At 35.1% G+C, this 17,819-nt stretch overlaps 1 protein-coding gene across 5 annotated transcripts in view; it reads left to right on the top strand.

Moving 5' to 3' along the window:
- ZDHHC14 (zDHHC palmitoyltransferase 14) overlaps positions 1-17,819 on the top strand; it is a 60,608-nt gene that overhangs the window by 23,574 nt on the left and 19,215 nt on the right. For all 5 annotated transcript variants that reach the window (XM_026705047.2, XM_026705045.2, XM_026705046.2 and 2 more), the window contains exons 3-5: positions 10,509-10,667; positions 13,913-14,050; positions 15,397-15,445. In XM_026705047.2, coding sequence (XP_026560832.1) covers positions 10,509-10,667; positions 13,913-14,050; positions 15,397-15,445 — 346 coding nt within the window. The remainder of the gene's footprint in view (positions 1-10,508; positions 10,668-13,912; positions 14,051-15,396; positions 15,446-17,819) is intronic.

The following is a 17,819-nucleotide window of genomic DNA, read 5'->3' as shown; positions in this document are numbered from 1 at the left end:
TTATATAAAATCCAAGAGTTTGAAGATTTCAACAATCTCCATCTTATACTCTTGTTTATTTCTTAAACTGCTGGTCTCTAAACAGCTTTCTGGGGAGCACAAGTAGATAAGAGAGTTGATGAGCCTTGGTGGTACAGTGGTTAAAATACAGTATTACAGGCTAACTCTGCCACTACTAGGAGTTCGATCCTGATAGATTCAAGGTTGACTCAGCCTTCCATTCTGTAAACTGCTTAGAGAGTAACGTGAAGCATTATGAAGCAGTATATTAATCTAAGTCCTGTTGCTATTGCTATAAAAATCACCTTTTCCTGTTTTTTCTCCTATGGGAAGTGGATACTTTAATTCAGCAAATATATACATTTGATTTAAAGCAAACTACTTCAGATAATTAAAGAAAAATGATTGAATAGCTTTCATTTCTTTTTATGTTTCCTGAATGACAAACATTTTATTCTACATTTGAACTAGCATCTACCATTTTTTACAGAAGCAGAATAAGCAAACATCACTCCATAATTTTTGGGAATATCAAAATAACATTACATTTCTGCTTTAATTTGCTTCTTCAGTCTTGATCAGGGGTGTCAAACTTTATTTCATCAGGGTTGTGTAAGCATAATCTTTGAAAAATCTTTCAGGACCAGCTCCTTGCCTAACCTATGGTCACAAGCCACGGTCATCCCCATCTTCAAAGAGGGAGACCCCAGCCTAGTTGAAAATTACAGTCCAATCTCCTTATGCTGCATCACCTGTAAAGTCATGGAATCAATTATTAACCAATCCATTATCTTCCACTTAGAGACAAACAACCTACTCTCCAATAAACAATTTGGTTTCAGGAAAAAACTATCCTGTAATCTGCAACTCTTACACTGCAAAAACATATGGACTACACAACTCGATCAGGGTAAAGAAATAGACCCAATCTACCTAGACTTCTGTAAAGCCTTCGATTCAGTGGTACATGACAAACTACTCCTAAAACTAAAATCTTATGGTATCTCTGGACACCTGCATAACTGGATAGAAGCATTCCTGTCAAACAGACAACAAATGGTGAAAATTGGGAGTGTCCTATCAAATTCTGTACCTGTCAATAGTGGTGTCCCCCAAGGCAATGTTCTAGGACCAACTCTCTTCATACTCTACATAAATGACCTCTGTGATCATATTAAGAGCAACTGCGTTCTTTTCGCTGATGATGTAAAGCTGTTCAATACCACACACAATACTGCTACCCTTCAAAAAGATCTTGACTGTGTATCAGAATGGTCAAGCAAATGGCAACTTCAAATCTCAACAGATAAATGCTCTGTCTTACATATTGGCAAAAAAAATAATCAGAAAATAAAATACAAGCTGAATAGTCAAGATCTTGTTGATGATCCAAGCTCTGTAAAGGACCTTGGAATACTCATCTCTAATGATCTAAGTGCTAGAGCCCACTGTAACTACATAGCCAAAAAGGCATTAAGAGTTGTTAACCTAATCCTACGTAGCTTTTTCTCTGGTAATATCACACTACTAACTAGACCATACAAAACATTTGCAAGACCAATACTCGAATACAGCTCATCAGTCTGGAACCCACATTATGTATTTGATATTAACACAGTTGAGAAAGTCCAAAAATATTTCACAAGAAGAGTTCTCCACTCCTCTATTCGTTGTAGAATACCTTATGCCACCAGACTTGAAATTCTAGAACTAGAAAACCTTGAATTACGCCGTCTTTGGTCTGATTTAAGCATAGTATATAAAATCATACATTGCAGTGTCCTACCTGTCAATGAATACTTCAGCTTCAACCATAACAACACAAGCGCACACAATAGATACAAACTCAAGGTTAACCGCACCAAACTTGATTGCAGGAAATACGACTTCAGCAACAGAGCGGTCAATGTCTGGAATACTCTACCTGACTCTGTGGTTTCTTCCCCAAACCCCAAAAACTTTAACCTTAGACTGTCTACTATTGACCTCACCCCTTTCCTAAGAGGTCTGTAGGGGGCGTGCATAAGCGCACCTACGTGCCTGCCGTCCCTGTCCTATTGTTTCTTGTATTTTTCTTATATGTACCCATTTCATGTGTTCATAACTATGTATATACTTATATCTATTATCTTGTAAGCAATTGACAAATCAAATAAATAAATAAATAGTATGCATTCCCTCATTCAGGCAGTAAATAATAAAAGTACAGATTGAAACTTGAAAATTGAGGTTATTAGAAAGAAATGCTTTATGGTCAAAGTGTCTATCTTGCATCTATTCTTTTAAATTTTAAAGTGAATTGACATTAGACTGCATTAGAGGAGAATGGAAAAAAATATATTGTTTTCTTGGCTAACAGCAGCGGTTAAAGCTAAAGTGTATTTAGTTTTTGTCCATTATAAAATTTTGAGGGAAGGAAGAGGCACAGAGAGGTCTAAGCATTACTTCCAGATGCATACTGGTAGGATTTATCAAAGGGAAGTATTAAGAGTGAAGTTTGGAGAATTTAGTCAATACCTTGCTATAAATGTGTGATATAATTGAGCTCATATTGGTTCCTGATAAGCTTTTGGATGCAATTTAATGTATTTGTTTTTATGCATAAAGCCATTTGTGGCTTGGTGCTAATTGACACCAGGATTGCATATATCATCTGAAATTGACCTTACTGATAAAGTGATCTCAGGAAAAACAAGTACTTGTTCCCCACTACTGTGAAGTTATTTGTGGGTGGTGTCGGGGAGAGGAGGTAGAGCTAGAAGACGGTTGTAGTTTTCACAGGTTTTCACAGTGCCTGTTCTTCAGAATAGTCTTCTGGCAGAAATCAGAAATTTTTGACCATATAGGAAATGTTATTGATTGTTGTGCTAGGTTGAGGGGTCTTTTTATTTGTTTATATTTTAATTATATGTATTGGGAATATTTGTACTAAAATATAAATCAATTTCATTGACTATCAAACACTTAATATCATTAAGGATATTCAGGAATATGTAGGAATGTGTCAAGCTTATTCTAATGGTAAATAGCTGAAGCTGCACCTTGTTCACTAGTTGCTTGTTGACTTATCTACTGATTGTATTGGGTTTTTTCTTTTTTTAAAAAAATCTCTCATTATATACAGAGCAAAATAAGGTAGCTGATTTACTGTGCAAATAATAATCTGATATTTTACCAATTGTTCGTAATGAAATGAGAGAATGATTTTGGAAGATGGCGGCAGAGCCCACAACTGACTAATGGTCAGAGAAAGAAATTTAAAAAGGATCTGCCTTAACTAATCTGTTTTACTAACCTGTAAAAAGAAACAGCAGGAAATTAGTACTTTCAGATTTGCAAGATTATGTTAATGTAGCCTTGTAGTAAAGTAGAATTAGCTCTTTGTATAGTGTTTCCCCATCTGGTCTACCTGGGAGACTAACATCATCTGAATAAATTCATGCTAATCTCCTTTGATGTTACGTGTTGCAATTTGGATTTGACTATTTCAGTGTATTTAAGGATTTCAAGTTTAATCAACTGATAGGTTTTGACACATAATGATTTAATCATTGATCAAACCTTCATTATGGTCAAAATTCTGTGACTTAATAAATAATTTTAAAAATTAGACAAGTTTATTTTATAAATAAAATCAAGACGACAACAAATTATAGCTGCGTCACTGAGGCAGTTGTGTGTGCCTAGTTTTTTAGACTTTATAATATAATTTAGCCATATTGAAGGAAACAGATTTTCACTGGTCTGATAAAAAAGTAACTAAGCATAAATCAGAATTGAATTATTCACCAGATAAGGTGTTAGACAATTGACCCCTTACATTCTAATATAAAGTACAATATACAATATAATGGTAATAAGAATAAGATTGTTTTGATTCTTCTCCACAAGAATGTTGTTTTTTTTTAATCTCTGAAATAATTTTTATTTTTGTATCTACTTTCAAGAATAACTGCTGAGAAGAAGCTGAAATGTCATAATGTTAGTGTTTTTCAGACTACTCAAGATTGTTCCTGGGTAGTACTTCAAAATCTGTAGCGTGTTGCTTGAATGCCGAAGTGTTTGATCATAGCCTTTATTAGATGGATGAGAATCCATTATTGCAATTTGTATAGGTATGTTTTCCCCATATTTATTTAGAATTGTCTGCAATGAGCAGCCTGGATGTTCTAAAAAAACCCACCCATAACTAATCAGTGGATAAAAAAACAATAACTAGCAAGGAATAATAAAAATGTCAACTCATAAAATATTTCTATGGTCTTTTTAGAGTTGCCAACAGAAAGGGAGGGGGGAGCAGTGCGGCAGCTTGCAAACCGAAAGTGCATTCCATAAATGTTTTCAAAGATAATAACTAGGTGACTGAAGTTTCTGCCACGCAAAATTCTAACTGGAAAGCCTGATTGATGACTCTTTGTTATGGATGTGTCCATTGGAGAATATGAATTACGATACACCCAGGGGGTGGGGGGAAACCAAGGGTAACAATGAATTATGTGTGTCAGAGTCGGCTACACCCAGGCAGTGCCAGACATTTTAACTCCCAATAAATCGTTTCTGAGTTTTGGAAGTTTGGCTCGAGACTCATGATTTAAATGGGAGTAACTGCAAGAATCCTGACAAAAAATCCATGTACCTGTTTTTATAATTAAAGTTCCCCTCCCTCCTAAAGACTTAATACCACGTTTCATGTAGGAAAAAAAGCTATATGGTCCCACCTAACTACCAAACAAAAGTTGCATGTATTCTCAGTGAATTAAAGTTTCAATGCTGTGGGGACATGTTATGCATCTTTGATGAAACAGAAAGATTATACAGATATCATTGCTTTTTTGCATTTTGGATTACATAGTTTAGCTGTGCATTGCATTTGGTACAGCTATGAAAAACCAATTCCAAATATTTAAATATTTTGGCTTGCTTTGGCAATTTAGCCTTCTTGTTTGCTTTGCAAAAATTAAGCTGCTTATTTTTAGGATAGTTAATTTCAAGTGCAGATCACTAGGGCACTTAGAGCACATTTTTACCCAAATGACGTCTGCAAATATAAGCACTACATCATAAAATACAATTGCCTACAATAAGATTGCAGTATATTTGTTGGCTAGTTTTGGAGGATGATGCTTTAAATTATTTTGGCTACAACAGGGTTGATGTTTAAATTGAAGAGGAAAGCAGCCAAAATACATCCTTGTCTACAGTGTTAAATTTTAATAACACAGTCTTTGCATTATGCATTATGATTTACAACAAACATTAGTTGAAATCTGTAAACTTAGATCCTCCACCCCACCCTCCAGTTTGTTCTGTCCTGTTCCAGTGAAAAAGACTAGTCTCTATCTAAGAGCAACTCACCTGTTTTCCTGGAATAAAAGTCTCTCAACCCTGGTAATGTATTTCATAAAAGCAGTCGTCTTTGGCCTGATATTCTTTCCTGAGATATTCCACAAGAGGACTGCCATAGTTTTACGAAAAACAAAGCCAAAAATTATTCAGAATTTCCAGTGGATAGCACTGACAGAGGAAATACTTCCTGGATGACCAGTAGCATGAGAATACTCATTCCTTGTCATCTGTGGGACGGACAATAAGTCAAGATGGGGCCCTTTGGAGAAGGGCATTGAATTCCATGGGTAGGGTTCTGCTTATGTATCTTTGCTAAATGATGAAATAATTATTTCACCCCTATATTATCTTGGTCTTTAGTCTTCATTTAATTCTTGCGTTGGTTTGTGGCTGGGATGGAGTAACTTAATTGTGCAAGGTAGTGATGTGACTATCTTATAGTTGATTTTAAGTGAATTATTACACAATTGATGAAGATTGCCTTCTCATTGCAGTGTAGCATAAGTATTTTTAAAAGTCTGACGCAGAATGCAACTTTTGTTTTAAAAATCCTTATTAGAAAGGTTACTATTTTTTTCTTTAATAATTGTTTGGCATTACAAAATAAACCATATTAGCAAAGCACATTACTTATGTGGATTGACATATTTATATTATCACATAATGAATCTAATAGGAATTGCATCTTTTCTATATGGACATTTCATTTTAAAATGATAAAAAAAGTACTTCAAATCTTGTAGGAATACAATATGCTTGTTAAGTAGCTGCTCTTTGTTTGCCAGCCTGAAAGAAGGTATACAGGTAGTACTTGACTTGCAACTATTTGTTTTGTGACTGTTTAAAGTTACAGTGGTACTGAAAAAGTGTCATTTTACATTTACAACCATTACAGCATCCCTATGGGTCCTGTGATCAGAATTTGGATACTTGCCAGCTGGCCTGTAATAATCATGGTTGCAATGTCCCAGGTTCATGTGATCACCTTTTGCGAACTTCTGACATGCAAAGTCAATCTGGATGTCAGATGCACTTAACAACCAACCGTGTTACTAACTTGACTGAAGTGATTCATTAAACCTCTGTGGCAAGAAAGGTCGTAAAATGGGGCAAAATTCATTTATCAACTATTTTGCTTAGCAATGGAAATTTTGGGCTCCATTTGTAGTTGTAAGTCAAGGACTACCTGTAACCTTGTAAGAAGTCACAGCAACTAGTGAATAAACTTCTTAAAGCAGGTGCAACTTTGTTGAAGTTAGTGCACAATTCACTCTGCTACAGCCATCTTGATAGGTTCTTGCTCTTTAAGAGACCCTTGCCTTTATCCATTTAGAGAATATCAAATAAGATATAACTCTTGCTTAATCTCCTGAACGTCATAGTTAAATAGCAGTTCATTGACATCTTATACCAGAGTTCCTAAAAATCAAGCAATGTTTCTTCATTGCCTGTGGTGGTGCTAGGCTAACTCACTGCTCACTTGAGGAGTTCGATTCTCATTGGCTCAAGGTTAACTCAGCCTTCCATCCTTCTGAGGTCAGTAAAATGAGGACCCAGATTGTTGGGGACAATATGCTGACTCTGTAAAATGTTTAGAGAGTGCTGTGAAGCGGTATATAAGTCTAAGTGCTTTTGTTATTGCTATCTGCTAGTAAACTTACAAATCTGGAAACAACACTGAAAACTGGAATAATTTTAAGTTTTTAGAAAAATAGTGGAAAAACTCAGTTGCTTGAAATAATAGCTTATGCAAATACTTGAAATATTTAAAAAACAGAGTAAAGTTTGGTAATTTGAAACAGACTGTTGATCTGCTTGCAAATCCTCAGATTACATGAAATTGAATGTTGCAAGCAATTCTCTCCAATCCATGTTAAAACAAATTCATGATTTTAATTCACAGATCTGGGGCCATTTAATTGAACATTTAGTCCCATTTTACTGATTGTAGTCAGCAGAAAAATTTTTTGTTACAAAATATTTAAGGATTATAGCCTTACAGCTTCATTACATTTAAGTAGTTGAATGGAAACGTATACCCCTGAAGTGAAAAAGTTACATGGAGTAAAATTGATGAAGAGCCTATTGCATTCCTGAAAAAAAGGATTATTGGATAAAGAACAGAATTATTTAAAAATAATACTTCTTAACTACATAAATAAACAACTTTTGCATAATAGGCAAGGATATTAATAAATCATGTTAATATTAGAAACATGAATATCTCTATACTAGAGATAGTAGTTAATAGAAGACAGTTTATATGAGGTAGACAGTCTTGTGTGAGATAATCACCTTTTCAGAATGGTAGATATCTTAGGAAATTAGACAACATATTGTTGGTTACTCTCAGTATTTCTCAATATCATGCACTTTCATCTAACTTATTTCTCGAGAAACTGGGAGAAGGATTATTAGTTCATACCCATCCATTGCATTTGTCACATTACTGTATAACTATTTTTGTAAATTAGACCCTAAGGGTTCTGCCTGGATTTGAACTCTAGCTCCTTTTCTTCTTCAGGGGTGAGAATTTGCAGCCTATATATTAATACATTGGGACAGTGAGCAAAGAGATGAGACCTTAGAATAAAAGATAAGAAATTATACTTCAAATATATTTAAACAAGGAAAAGGAAGACAAGTCAGTGATAGTAGCAAAGTTTGAATACCTAGAGAAGTGGTTGGATAGAAGCAAAATGTAGGTACAAAAATAGAGCTGGATATTATCAGTATAGGGTTAATACCGAAATCCATGGGGAGTGATGGAATTGCCTACATATAATATATATACATACATACACACACACACACACACACACACACATATATGGTATTCAGTTTTGTTCGGGTATTTTCCCACGTCATTGTAGTTGTACAATGACATGGGAAAATACCCGAACAAAGCTGAATACCATACATGTAAGTACCTGCGAAAACTTAAGAAAACAAATATATTATTTGTATTTATATTTATATATTATTCAGTTTTGTTCGGGTATTTTCACACGTCATTATAGTTATGCTTTTAAAGTTGTAGCAACGTTTTGGCAGAATCTCATCTGCCATCATCAGGCTTCTGTATTGTGTTCAATGAAGGGCTGAGCTGCAGCTGTCCCTCTCTCGGCAGCGCTGTCTCCAATAACAGCGGCGGCAGCGGCGGGAACCGTGGAAGCGTTTTAGCCGCTTCTCGGGTGGGGGAGCTGCCTCTGTAACTTCCATGGTTCCCACCGCTGCTGCCGCTGTTATTGGAAATGGCACTGGTGAGAGGGACAGTTGCAGCTTAGCCTGAACGCTTGGAACGCGAGAACGGGCTGCGCACTGGCACTTTTGCAAACTTGCAGAGCTCGAGGCTGGAGCACCAAGGGTAGCAGCAGCAGAGAAGCTCGCTTGGCTCTTCTCACGCCCACCCAGTCGCTCGGGATTAAACCAAAATGCAGTGCGCGGTGCTCCCAGGTACATCAAAATCTTTTTTTTCCTGTTGTTACGGGGACGGGGGAAAAGCAGGAGCGACTCAGACGCTGTTGTTGGAGACGGCGCTGGTGCATTGGGGGGGGAGAAATTAATTCACCCCTGAAAAGACGTCCTAGCTGGTTTTTTGGGGCTCAAAAAAAAAAAGGCCCGGTAACACGGTATATAGATATAGATATATAGATGTATATAGAAAGAGAGATTGAAAAAGGACCTGAAAGCATGAATAGAAGAGATGATTGCACCAGACTGTCAATTATTTGGAAGCCTGCACTCACAAACAAAAAAATCTCCACACCACAAGCCAGGCAAACACCTGGGCACAAACAGATCCCCCCTGATACCTCCAGCTCAAACACACCCCAACCAGGCACCCAGATGAAACCTAGCTTCCTCATAAATGATAGCCGTCCCTTTACTCGGAGCCAAGCCGCACGAAAAGCCTCCAATACAGGAAACACAATGTTGCCAGCCAATCAAGACCAAAAAATCTACAAAACAGAAGATATTAGAAACACCAATCAAGCAGAACACAGCAAACTCCAAGACCAATAAACACAGACCAAGACTCCCAACCAATCAGGATGAAGAAAAAACCATCCTGGCACAGCAGTAGGCTAGCCCCAAATTTAAAACTGAAACAACTGTAAAAGTCTGACTCACAGACGAACACAATACAGAAGCCTGATGATGGCAGATGAGATTCTGCCGAAACGTTGCTACAACTTTAAAAGCACAAGTATAATGACATGGGAAAATACCCAAACAAAGCTGAATACCATACACACACACACACACACACACACACACACACACACACAAATGATTGAATATAGGAGAGCAAAGAGGCATAGTGATTTTGAAAAACTTGGAAAAGAGTTAAGCCAGATTCATATGCGAAATCAAAGAAATAAAGTAGGAAAAATATTAGCCATAAAAGGGAGTAGAATAATGAATTAATGATAAAGCTACTTTGTTCATCTATGGAAACATCAAGCAAGCAAAATAAAAAGGGTGGGAAATAGGCAAAAATGGGAACTGGCAGAATTTGGAAAGAAGTCAGACACCACTATTAACAGACTGTTGAATGGGAGAATAAGGGAAACTAAAGAGAGAGGTGCAGTTAGAGGGACGAAGCTATGAATCAGTGAAGGCAAACAACAAAGAAAAACCAACAAATCTGAAAGGAAGTAGTATGCATGGAACAAAATAGATATAGTTAAAATTCAATCGTATTTGCAGATTCTCCAGAATCATTGACAACTAGTAGACATTTTCATATGGAAAATCACATCCAAGCAGTGTTGTTATACCAAAGTACATTATTAAGAGTAGTTATATAAATTAATGCTTGGACTAAAAGCCTTGTGGGTTAGTTTTTCACTTTCTCTTCTTATTTTTTTTAAACCATTTTATATTTGTCATCTGCCTTGTTACTATGCAGATGGAAGAGATATTTGCAGCTTTGAATATATGGGGATATAATTGGGAGAGAAAGTTGCATATTCAATGTGATGTGTTTTATTAAGAGTTAAATCTAGTAGCATTTGGTTTGTTACATATTGATTTCTTAATAATGAATGATTTACAGCACACAACTAATTTTATTTAGGTGTTTCTAATTTATATTACAATAATATTTACACAAAATAAAAAGCACTCAGGGTTTTTATGTTTATTTCCTTATTTAGATATTGCAAATGGCTCTAGTACAGGAGGATACCGACCCCCTCCCAGAACAAAAGAAGTAATCATTAATGGTCAGGCAATTAAATTAAAATACTGTTTCACCTGCAAGATTTTCCGTCCACCCCGTGCCTCACATTGCAGCCTTTGTGATAACTGTGTAGGTGAGTAAAACACAAAAAGCATAGTAATCTAGATAGCTATGACAGAGAATTGATAAATTATTGATATATATTATATTCATTTGGTATTTCTCATTATTAAAGTATAGCTTTGCTATTTTGTCAAACTGGTACAACTGAAGGTAAACTGTCAGTGTTTATACTTCTCTGTTTATATATCCCAGATTCGAATACGTAATTTCAGGTTTGCTATTAGATCACCTCAAGCTTCCTTTCAGCTTGAAATGCAACTGCTGCTCTTTGGGTTGATTTTAGATGTCCAAAGGTTTAAGAAATGTGTTAATAAGCCGAGACATACATTTTGCTAAAGATAATACACATTCCAATAAAACAACATTTGCTTCATACACAAGGTAACAGAAAATACTTAATTTTATAATCCAAAATATGTGATTTTTTTGTTTACATTATAATTACATTATAATTAGATTAGTCAATCGCTTATAAGATAATAGTTTTGGGCTTCTATGATTAAAAAGGGTATACACACTTTTGGCTAAAAAAAAAGTGCAAAAAAAGATCCCTTGGCTGAATCCAGATTATTTCATGAATATACCCATGTCATTTTCCTTGGTAACTATACTGAAGTAGTTTATCAGTGCCTTCTTCTGGGACTGTTTGTTTAAGCTCCCAGTCTATTTGACAACCCTGAGTACTTGTCCATTCAGGTGTTAAGCAGACCTGATTCTGTTTAGCTTCCAGACCTGAGCAGATTTGGCCAGGTGATGCTTCCTCCTGTTGGTATGGCTTCATACCACTGAATGAACTTTTAATTTGTATGTAGGAGGTTTATTTGGGTGACAAAAATCTAAATCCAGAATAATCAAGGTGAGAATTAATTGCTATTGTGTTTAATGCAAGGCAAGCATCCACATGCTTTCCCTTAGTGCTAGCCAGAAAGGCTAGTGATGAGGGATTATTGCAACTTGGAAGGCACCAAATTGTCTGTTTCTGATCAAATTACTGAAGTGGGAGTTTAATTTATACTTCTAGATTTTCTGTGTTTTAGTAATAAAATACAAAAAAATTGTAAACACAACTGATATTATACTAATTAGCTGTGTAGAGAAACATGCAAATGGAGAATGACCAATGGATGCAGTCATACATTAAAATCATAGGGCTTCAGAGAAAAACCACAAGAAGGCATACTGCCAATGGGGACAAATGTAAATGATTCTCATTGAATTAGCCAGGTTTTTGGTATTCCACAGAAAAGTCCTTGGGTTTTCTATGGCAGAATATATTCTAACAATGGTTTAAAATATTTGCTAGACCAATACTCAAATACAGTTCATCAGTCTGGAACCCGCATAACATACCTGATATTAGCACAGTTGAGAAAGTCCAGAAATATTTCACAAAAAGAGTTCTCTACTCCTCTACTCGTTATAGAATACCTGATGCCACCAGACTTGAAATTCTAGACCTAGAAAACCTTGAATTACGCCATCTTCAGTCTGATCTAAGTATGATATATAAAATCATACATTGCAATGACTTACCTGTCAATGAATACTTCAGCTTCAACCATAACAACACAAGAGCACACAATAGATACAACTCAAGGTTAACCACACCAAACTTGATTGCAGGAAATACGACTTCAGCAACAGAGAGTCTGGAATACTCTACCTTACTCTGTGGTTTCTTCCCCAAACCCCAGAAACTTTAACCTTAGACTGTCTACTATTGACCTCATCCCTTCCCTAAGAAGTCTGTAGGGGGGGGCGTGCATAAGCGCACCAACATGCCTACCGTCCCTGTCCTATTGTTTCTTTTATTTTTCTTACATGTACCCATTTCATGTATTCATAACTATGTATATACTGTACTTATACCTATTATCTTATAAGCGATTGACTAATCTAAATAAATAAATAAATAAAAATTAAAAAAAATAAATAAAAATGCTTTTAGAATATTTGTAAACAAAAGCCAGTTCTGTTCATCTAATCAGTCAGAGAAAAGGGCTGTTTATTTATTTATTAAATATATATACCCACCCATGAGATTCCCAGCCCTAATAAAGGGCCTTTCCATCTTGGGCTGGGGGCCAATCTCACTTTGGGAGGGTGGGATAGTAATGTTGTTCCAAAGGGCAAATACAAAAACTGCTTCTGGACCTGCCAAAAGAACACCTTCACCCTTTCCAATCTTTAACTACCTGTCTTAAGAGTATGATAGCTGCAGAATCAGCTCAAGATGTTTCATTATTAAAAATATCTGCAAGAGTTAATAAACATATTCCCAAGTTCCTTAACAATACTATAGGAGAGGGATGTCAAACTCAATACTATAGGACAGGGATGTCAAATCTGGCCCGCAGAGTGCTTAGATCTGGCCTGCAGACCTGCCCTGGAAACAGTGAAGGACAGGCCCACGGTGCCTCTGCCAGCGAAAAGGGAGATCAGGAGAATTGTGCGTGGTCCTTCCGGGTTCTGTTTTGGGCTGCGAAGACTTCCTGCAACTCTCTGCCAGTGAAACAGACCTCAGGGAGACAGTTTTCGCTGGCAGAGGGTTGCAGGAGGCCATCGCGGCCCAAAACGGAGACTCAATGAGTGACACACACCCCTGCCCCTCCAGAGGTTAAACACAACCCCGATGCGGTCCTCAATGAAATCGAGTTTGACACCTTTGCTATAGGATATTTGGAGTAAAGCTGTTAAATTTAAGTAGTTGGGTAACATTTTAATAAAAAATTATCATTTTAATAAAGTTTAATTTACTTGCTTTAAAATATTTGTAGAAAATTACCCCAAATATTCAGTGTATGCTTTTGGAGGAAAATAATAAAACAAATAACAAAAATAGTTATTGAAACAGATGATTTACTCAACCAAATAAATGCTTGCTGAAGTCTGAAAGTGAAGTAAAAATTCTGCTGCCCATCAAAGATAGTCAGAAACTAGTTTCAGAACTTATATAGTAAACACATTTATTTCAGCTAAGCAAAGGGGAATTTGTAAATTCAAAAAATGAACATTGTTGGTATATACACCCAGGGACTAAGAAAGAGAAAGACCTGCTTAATATTACATAAAACAAAAAGTGAAGTATATAGGTTAATTAGAGAAGGCTTGCACAGAAGTGAAGTATTGTTTAAGACTACTTTATATATAACGGTGGCATAAGCATAATATGTAACAAATCATATGTTAATGAGAACTTAAGCCATTTTTTTCCCCTAACTGAATTCTTTTTTTTCCTTCTATGTTCTCTTTCAGAACAGTTTGATCATCATTGTCCCTGGGTAGGCAACTGTGTGGGGAAAAGAAACTACAGATTTTTTTATATGTTTATTTTATCTCTGTCATTTCTGACAGTTTTTATATTTGCATTCGTTATTACCCACATCATCCATCGTAAGTATGCTAGTAAAATCAGATTCTGTATGTAGTCATTTCCTTGCGATTAAATTTTAACTTTAATCTTGATCATTTAGGATAGCTGTATCTTTATAGAACCTCCCCCTTTACCTCCAATAGTATTCCTTGTTGGGCCTTCAACCTTATTTCCAACTGTAAAAGTTTCTTGTTAATTCAGATCCTTGCCAGCTATTTTTTTTCTTCATTATTTCTTATTTGTGTAGCTCTTAAAGTTAGGTTATATAAAAGAATAATTTGCTATTATTGTCTTTATTCTCTTTTCATTGAGTAGTAGGCTGTCAGTAGAAATTAAGGTCCCTGATTGCTTCAGTGAAGCAATCTTAACAAATTCTAGTTCAGGTACATAGTTAATCAAATAAGCAGTCAGTATGGTGTAGTGCTTTGAGGGGACCATCTTCAGGTTACCACTTGATGATGGAAAGCTATTGAGTGATCTAAATATTATCATTCAGCCCAATTTATGTCACAAACCTGTTGTGAAGACAAAATGGGAGCTGTAAAGTTAAATAATACACATATACTAAACTGTATAAAATCATATGATATACTTTTAGTTAAAAGTGGAATCAGCTAGCTGCTAGAGTTTTGTTTCATGTTAGCCCAATGGCAGATGTGGTTTGTTTGTTTAGTAGCATAAACTAATTTGATACTTTATTTTGGGAGATGCTACCATCGATGGAAAAAGAGATAAAAGGCTGAATCCAGCCTCTCATTTCCAAAAATGCTGTTGTGGCCAGTTCTTCAAAGGGCACTCAAGAATTCCATAAAATGGCCAAGAGTCTTTTTTTAATTTCAGCTAAATATGAATCTAATAAATAAGTAATGCACTTGGGGCTTTGAATTCATTAAACTGAAATTTACTGCTGGCTGCTCATATCTCCTAGTAGTATCTCCAAAGGAATTTGTAAAAAGCTTGGAATTTGGGTCAAACTGTAGTTAAAGATCTCCTGATCCAGCCAAAACATTTTTTGTGTGCGTGAGAGTAAAAATAAATCAGTAAGCACATTTTTTTATGGAGAAAACTGAGCTTGAAATATTTTGTTTCCATATTAGGATAGTACAAAGAAGGAAACCATGAATCTTATTTATATGTAACCAATGCCTGCAGACATTAACCTGGTGTTACTGAGAAAATATCCTGCAAATGCAATTCTGATTTTACTTTCTCTATTTTTTAATTGAATAGTTTCATCAACATTTTAAGGCTGGTTTAAACAAATTATGTGTTATGATTATTTGAAAATACAATTTTATGTTGGGTTTTCAGATACTTTCTCTTATGCTTATAGTTTCACTGTATTTGACATGTATTATCTTTACAGGAACTCAGAAAACAAGATTTTTAACTGCACTTAAAGACAGTCCTGCAAGATATCCTTTCACTGAAATACATCTATCTTTGTTGGAATAATTTTTAAAGAATTAATATTTAGATATACTTCTATTTGCTTTCTGCTGGCAGCTAATGGATTTTTTAAATTAATGGATATGAAATAATTAAATTAAAACTAAGAAGTTCATTTCTGTGAGTTTATATAAAAATATATGACAGTTTTACACGTAATATATGATTTTCCCATCAAGTTGCTCTTCAAAAGCAATGGCATCTCAATTCCCGCATCTCAATTCCCACATCCCCAACCAGCATGACTAATCTCTACTGGTTCAGAATTATGGGAGCAGAAGTCCAAGCACATCAGGAAGACCCCAAGTTGGAAAAAGCTGGCCTATGAATTTTAATGGCCAGAATATTTTTGTAGTACAGTTTTAATCATTTTTGATGAGATAGTGAAACGAGTTTGCAGTTTCAGACTTATCCCTTAGCTTATGTAGGAATATGATAGATCACACAAAAAATGGTTCTTTGTAAAATAAAAATTCCTCACATAATGTGCATTAGGTGCTAAAGTATCCAAAAGAAAACCTGTTATAATAATGTATCTTTTCTTTTATGTATACTGAGAGCATTTGCACCAAGACAAATTCCTTGTGTGTCCAATCACACTTGGCCAATAAAGAATTCTATTCTATTCAATATTTAATAGGCATTCTCAGAGAATGAGCAGAAAACCAGGAACGTGCTCGTGCAATACTTTTTTATAGGTTTACATGACACTTGCTATTTTCCCTCTACCTCAGTAGGTTCTCATGGTATTGATTCTGCTATTGTGTTGGAGTGATGAATAAAAAATATATATCATTCATGGGTTCTCAATTTGACCCCTGAAACCCTGTAAATTCAGAAGAAAGCCCATAGGTATACACGCTGCTTTCTTATAATATATTACATTTTAAGCAATGCATACATCTAGAAACATTAGGATAACATCTCCACACAATAGCGAGCATCGAGTGCTACAAATTTTAATGGAAATTATAAGGTAGCAAATAAAAGGTTTTCAGCCATTAAACAGCTAAACATTACTTAATTAAGCACAAATACTGAAGTATAAACACCTAATAGCTTCTGTTCAAACACTGTTTGTAAATAATGTAGTAGCCTCCAATTAAAAGAATCACAGTTCTTTCTTATTATGCTTTTCCATTCCCTGAAAATGAAAGAGCTTTTTATAAGTTCTGAACAAAAGGATTATTGATGCCAAATGTGTTGATTACTTTACAGGAACAATAAGTAATTCATTCATTCATCATTTGCATTTAGGGGCTAGCAACCTAAGGGTGGGGGGAGAGAAAGGAAGAGGGAAGAAGGAGAGAAAGAAAGAAAAGAAAAGAAACTGGTAAAAGGAATCCTTCCTATGTGTTGCATTACAATTTAGTAATTTCCTTATCACCATTTATTCTCTCTCTACTCTCTTTTTCTCTGTTTTTAATTATATATAATTCCATCACTAATAACAGAGATTTTTTTTTACCATATAGTCCATCCATTCCATGTGTAAACAAAAGATATACATATAATAGAAGTAATCCTTTATTTCTATCATTTGTTCTCATTTTTTCATAGTAATTTTGGAGGAACTTTGATCCTAAAAGATAACGGGGCAGGGATTTTATTTTACACAAAGTTTGTAGGATTGAGCCATATATTTTCAAATGATTAAAGTTCCGGATATAAACTAAAATACATTTATGAAGTTTAATAAATTTATAAGAATTCACACACAATTTTGAAATATTTTTGAAATAAAATATTTGCATATTTTATCAAGTTGATTGAAACAGAATAATAATTGAGGAAAGAACAGCACTCCATGCTCAATAAAAACATAAGTATTAGAAATGTTGAAGATACAGTGGATTTGAGGTCTTCAAAGAGAGCTAAAGTAAGAATAATAGTATAATCTAGTCTTTAAGAGCATATATGGGCTTATGGTTTTATGGTTCTACTTTTAGCCTCCTGAGAATATTTATAGATTGTTTGCTTCTCTTGTTTTATGACGGCATGCTCCTTATTTATTGCTTGTGTCACCAAAACTGCTTTGCATTATATCTAATTCCATTCAGTTCTTCTTCATGCTTATTTGCAAAATATAAATGGTTGGAGAGTAGAGGTGTTTTGTTTCATGAATTTGTATAATAAGCTTTTCGTATTCAGAATCTTGGATAGTTGCACTGTTACATAGTTTCAAGTTTACTAACATGTTATCATGTAACATAATAACATTTGTCAATAATATTTGAATATCATAGCTTAATGACCAAGATTGTTTATTTTGCCCTGGCTGCACCAATCTAACATGTAGCACAATGGTTAATAGGTTCTGATCAATTGCAAGAATATGAT

Source organism: Pseudonaja textilis, chromosome 1, assembly GCF_049901715.1.
Source record: "Pseudonaja textilis isolate UNSWEBS1 chromosome 1, rPseTex1.2, whole genome shotgun sequence".
Taxonomy (NCBI): Eukaryota; Metazoa; Chordata; class Lepidosauria; order Squamata; family Elapidae; genus Pseudonaja; species Pseudonaja textilis.
Note: the sequence above shows the minus strand (reverse complement) of the source record. Positions and strands in the feature narration are given on the sequence as shown.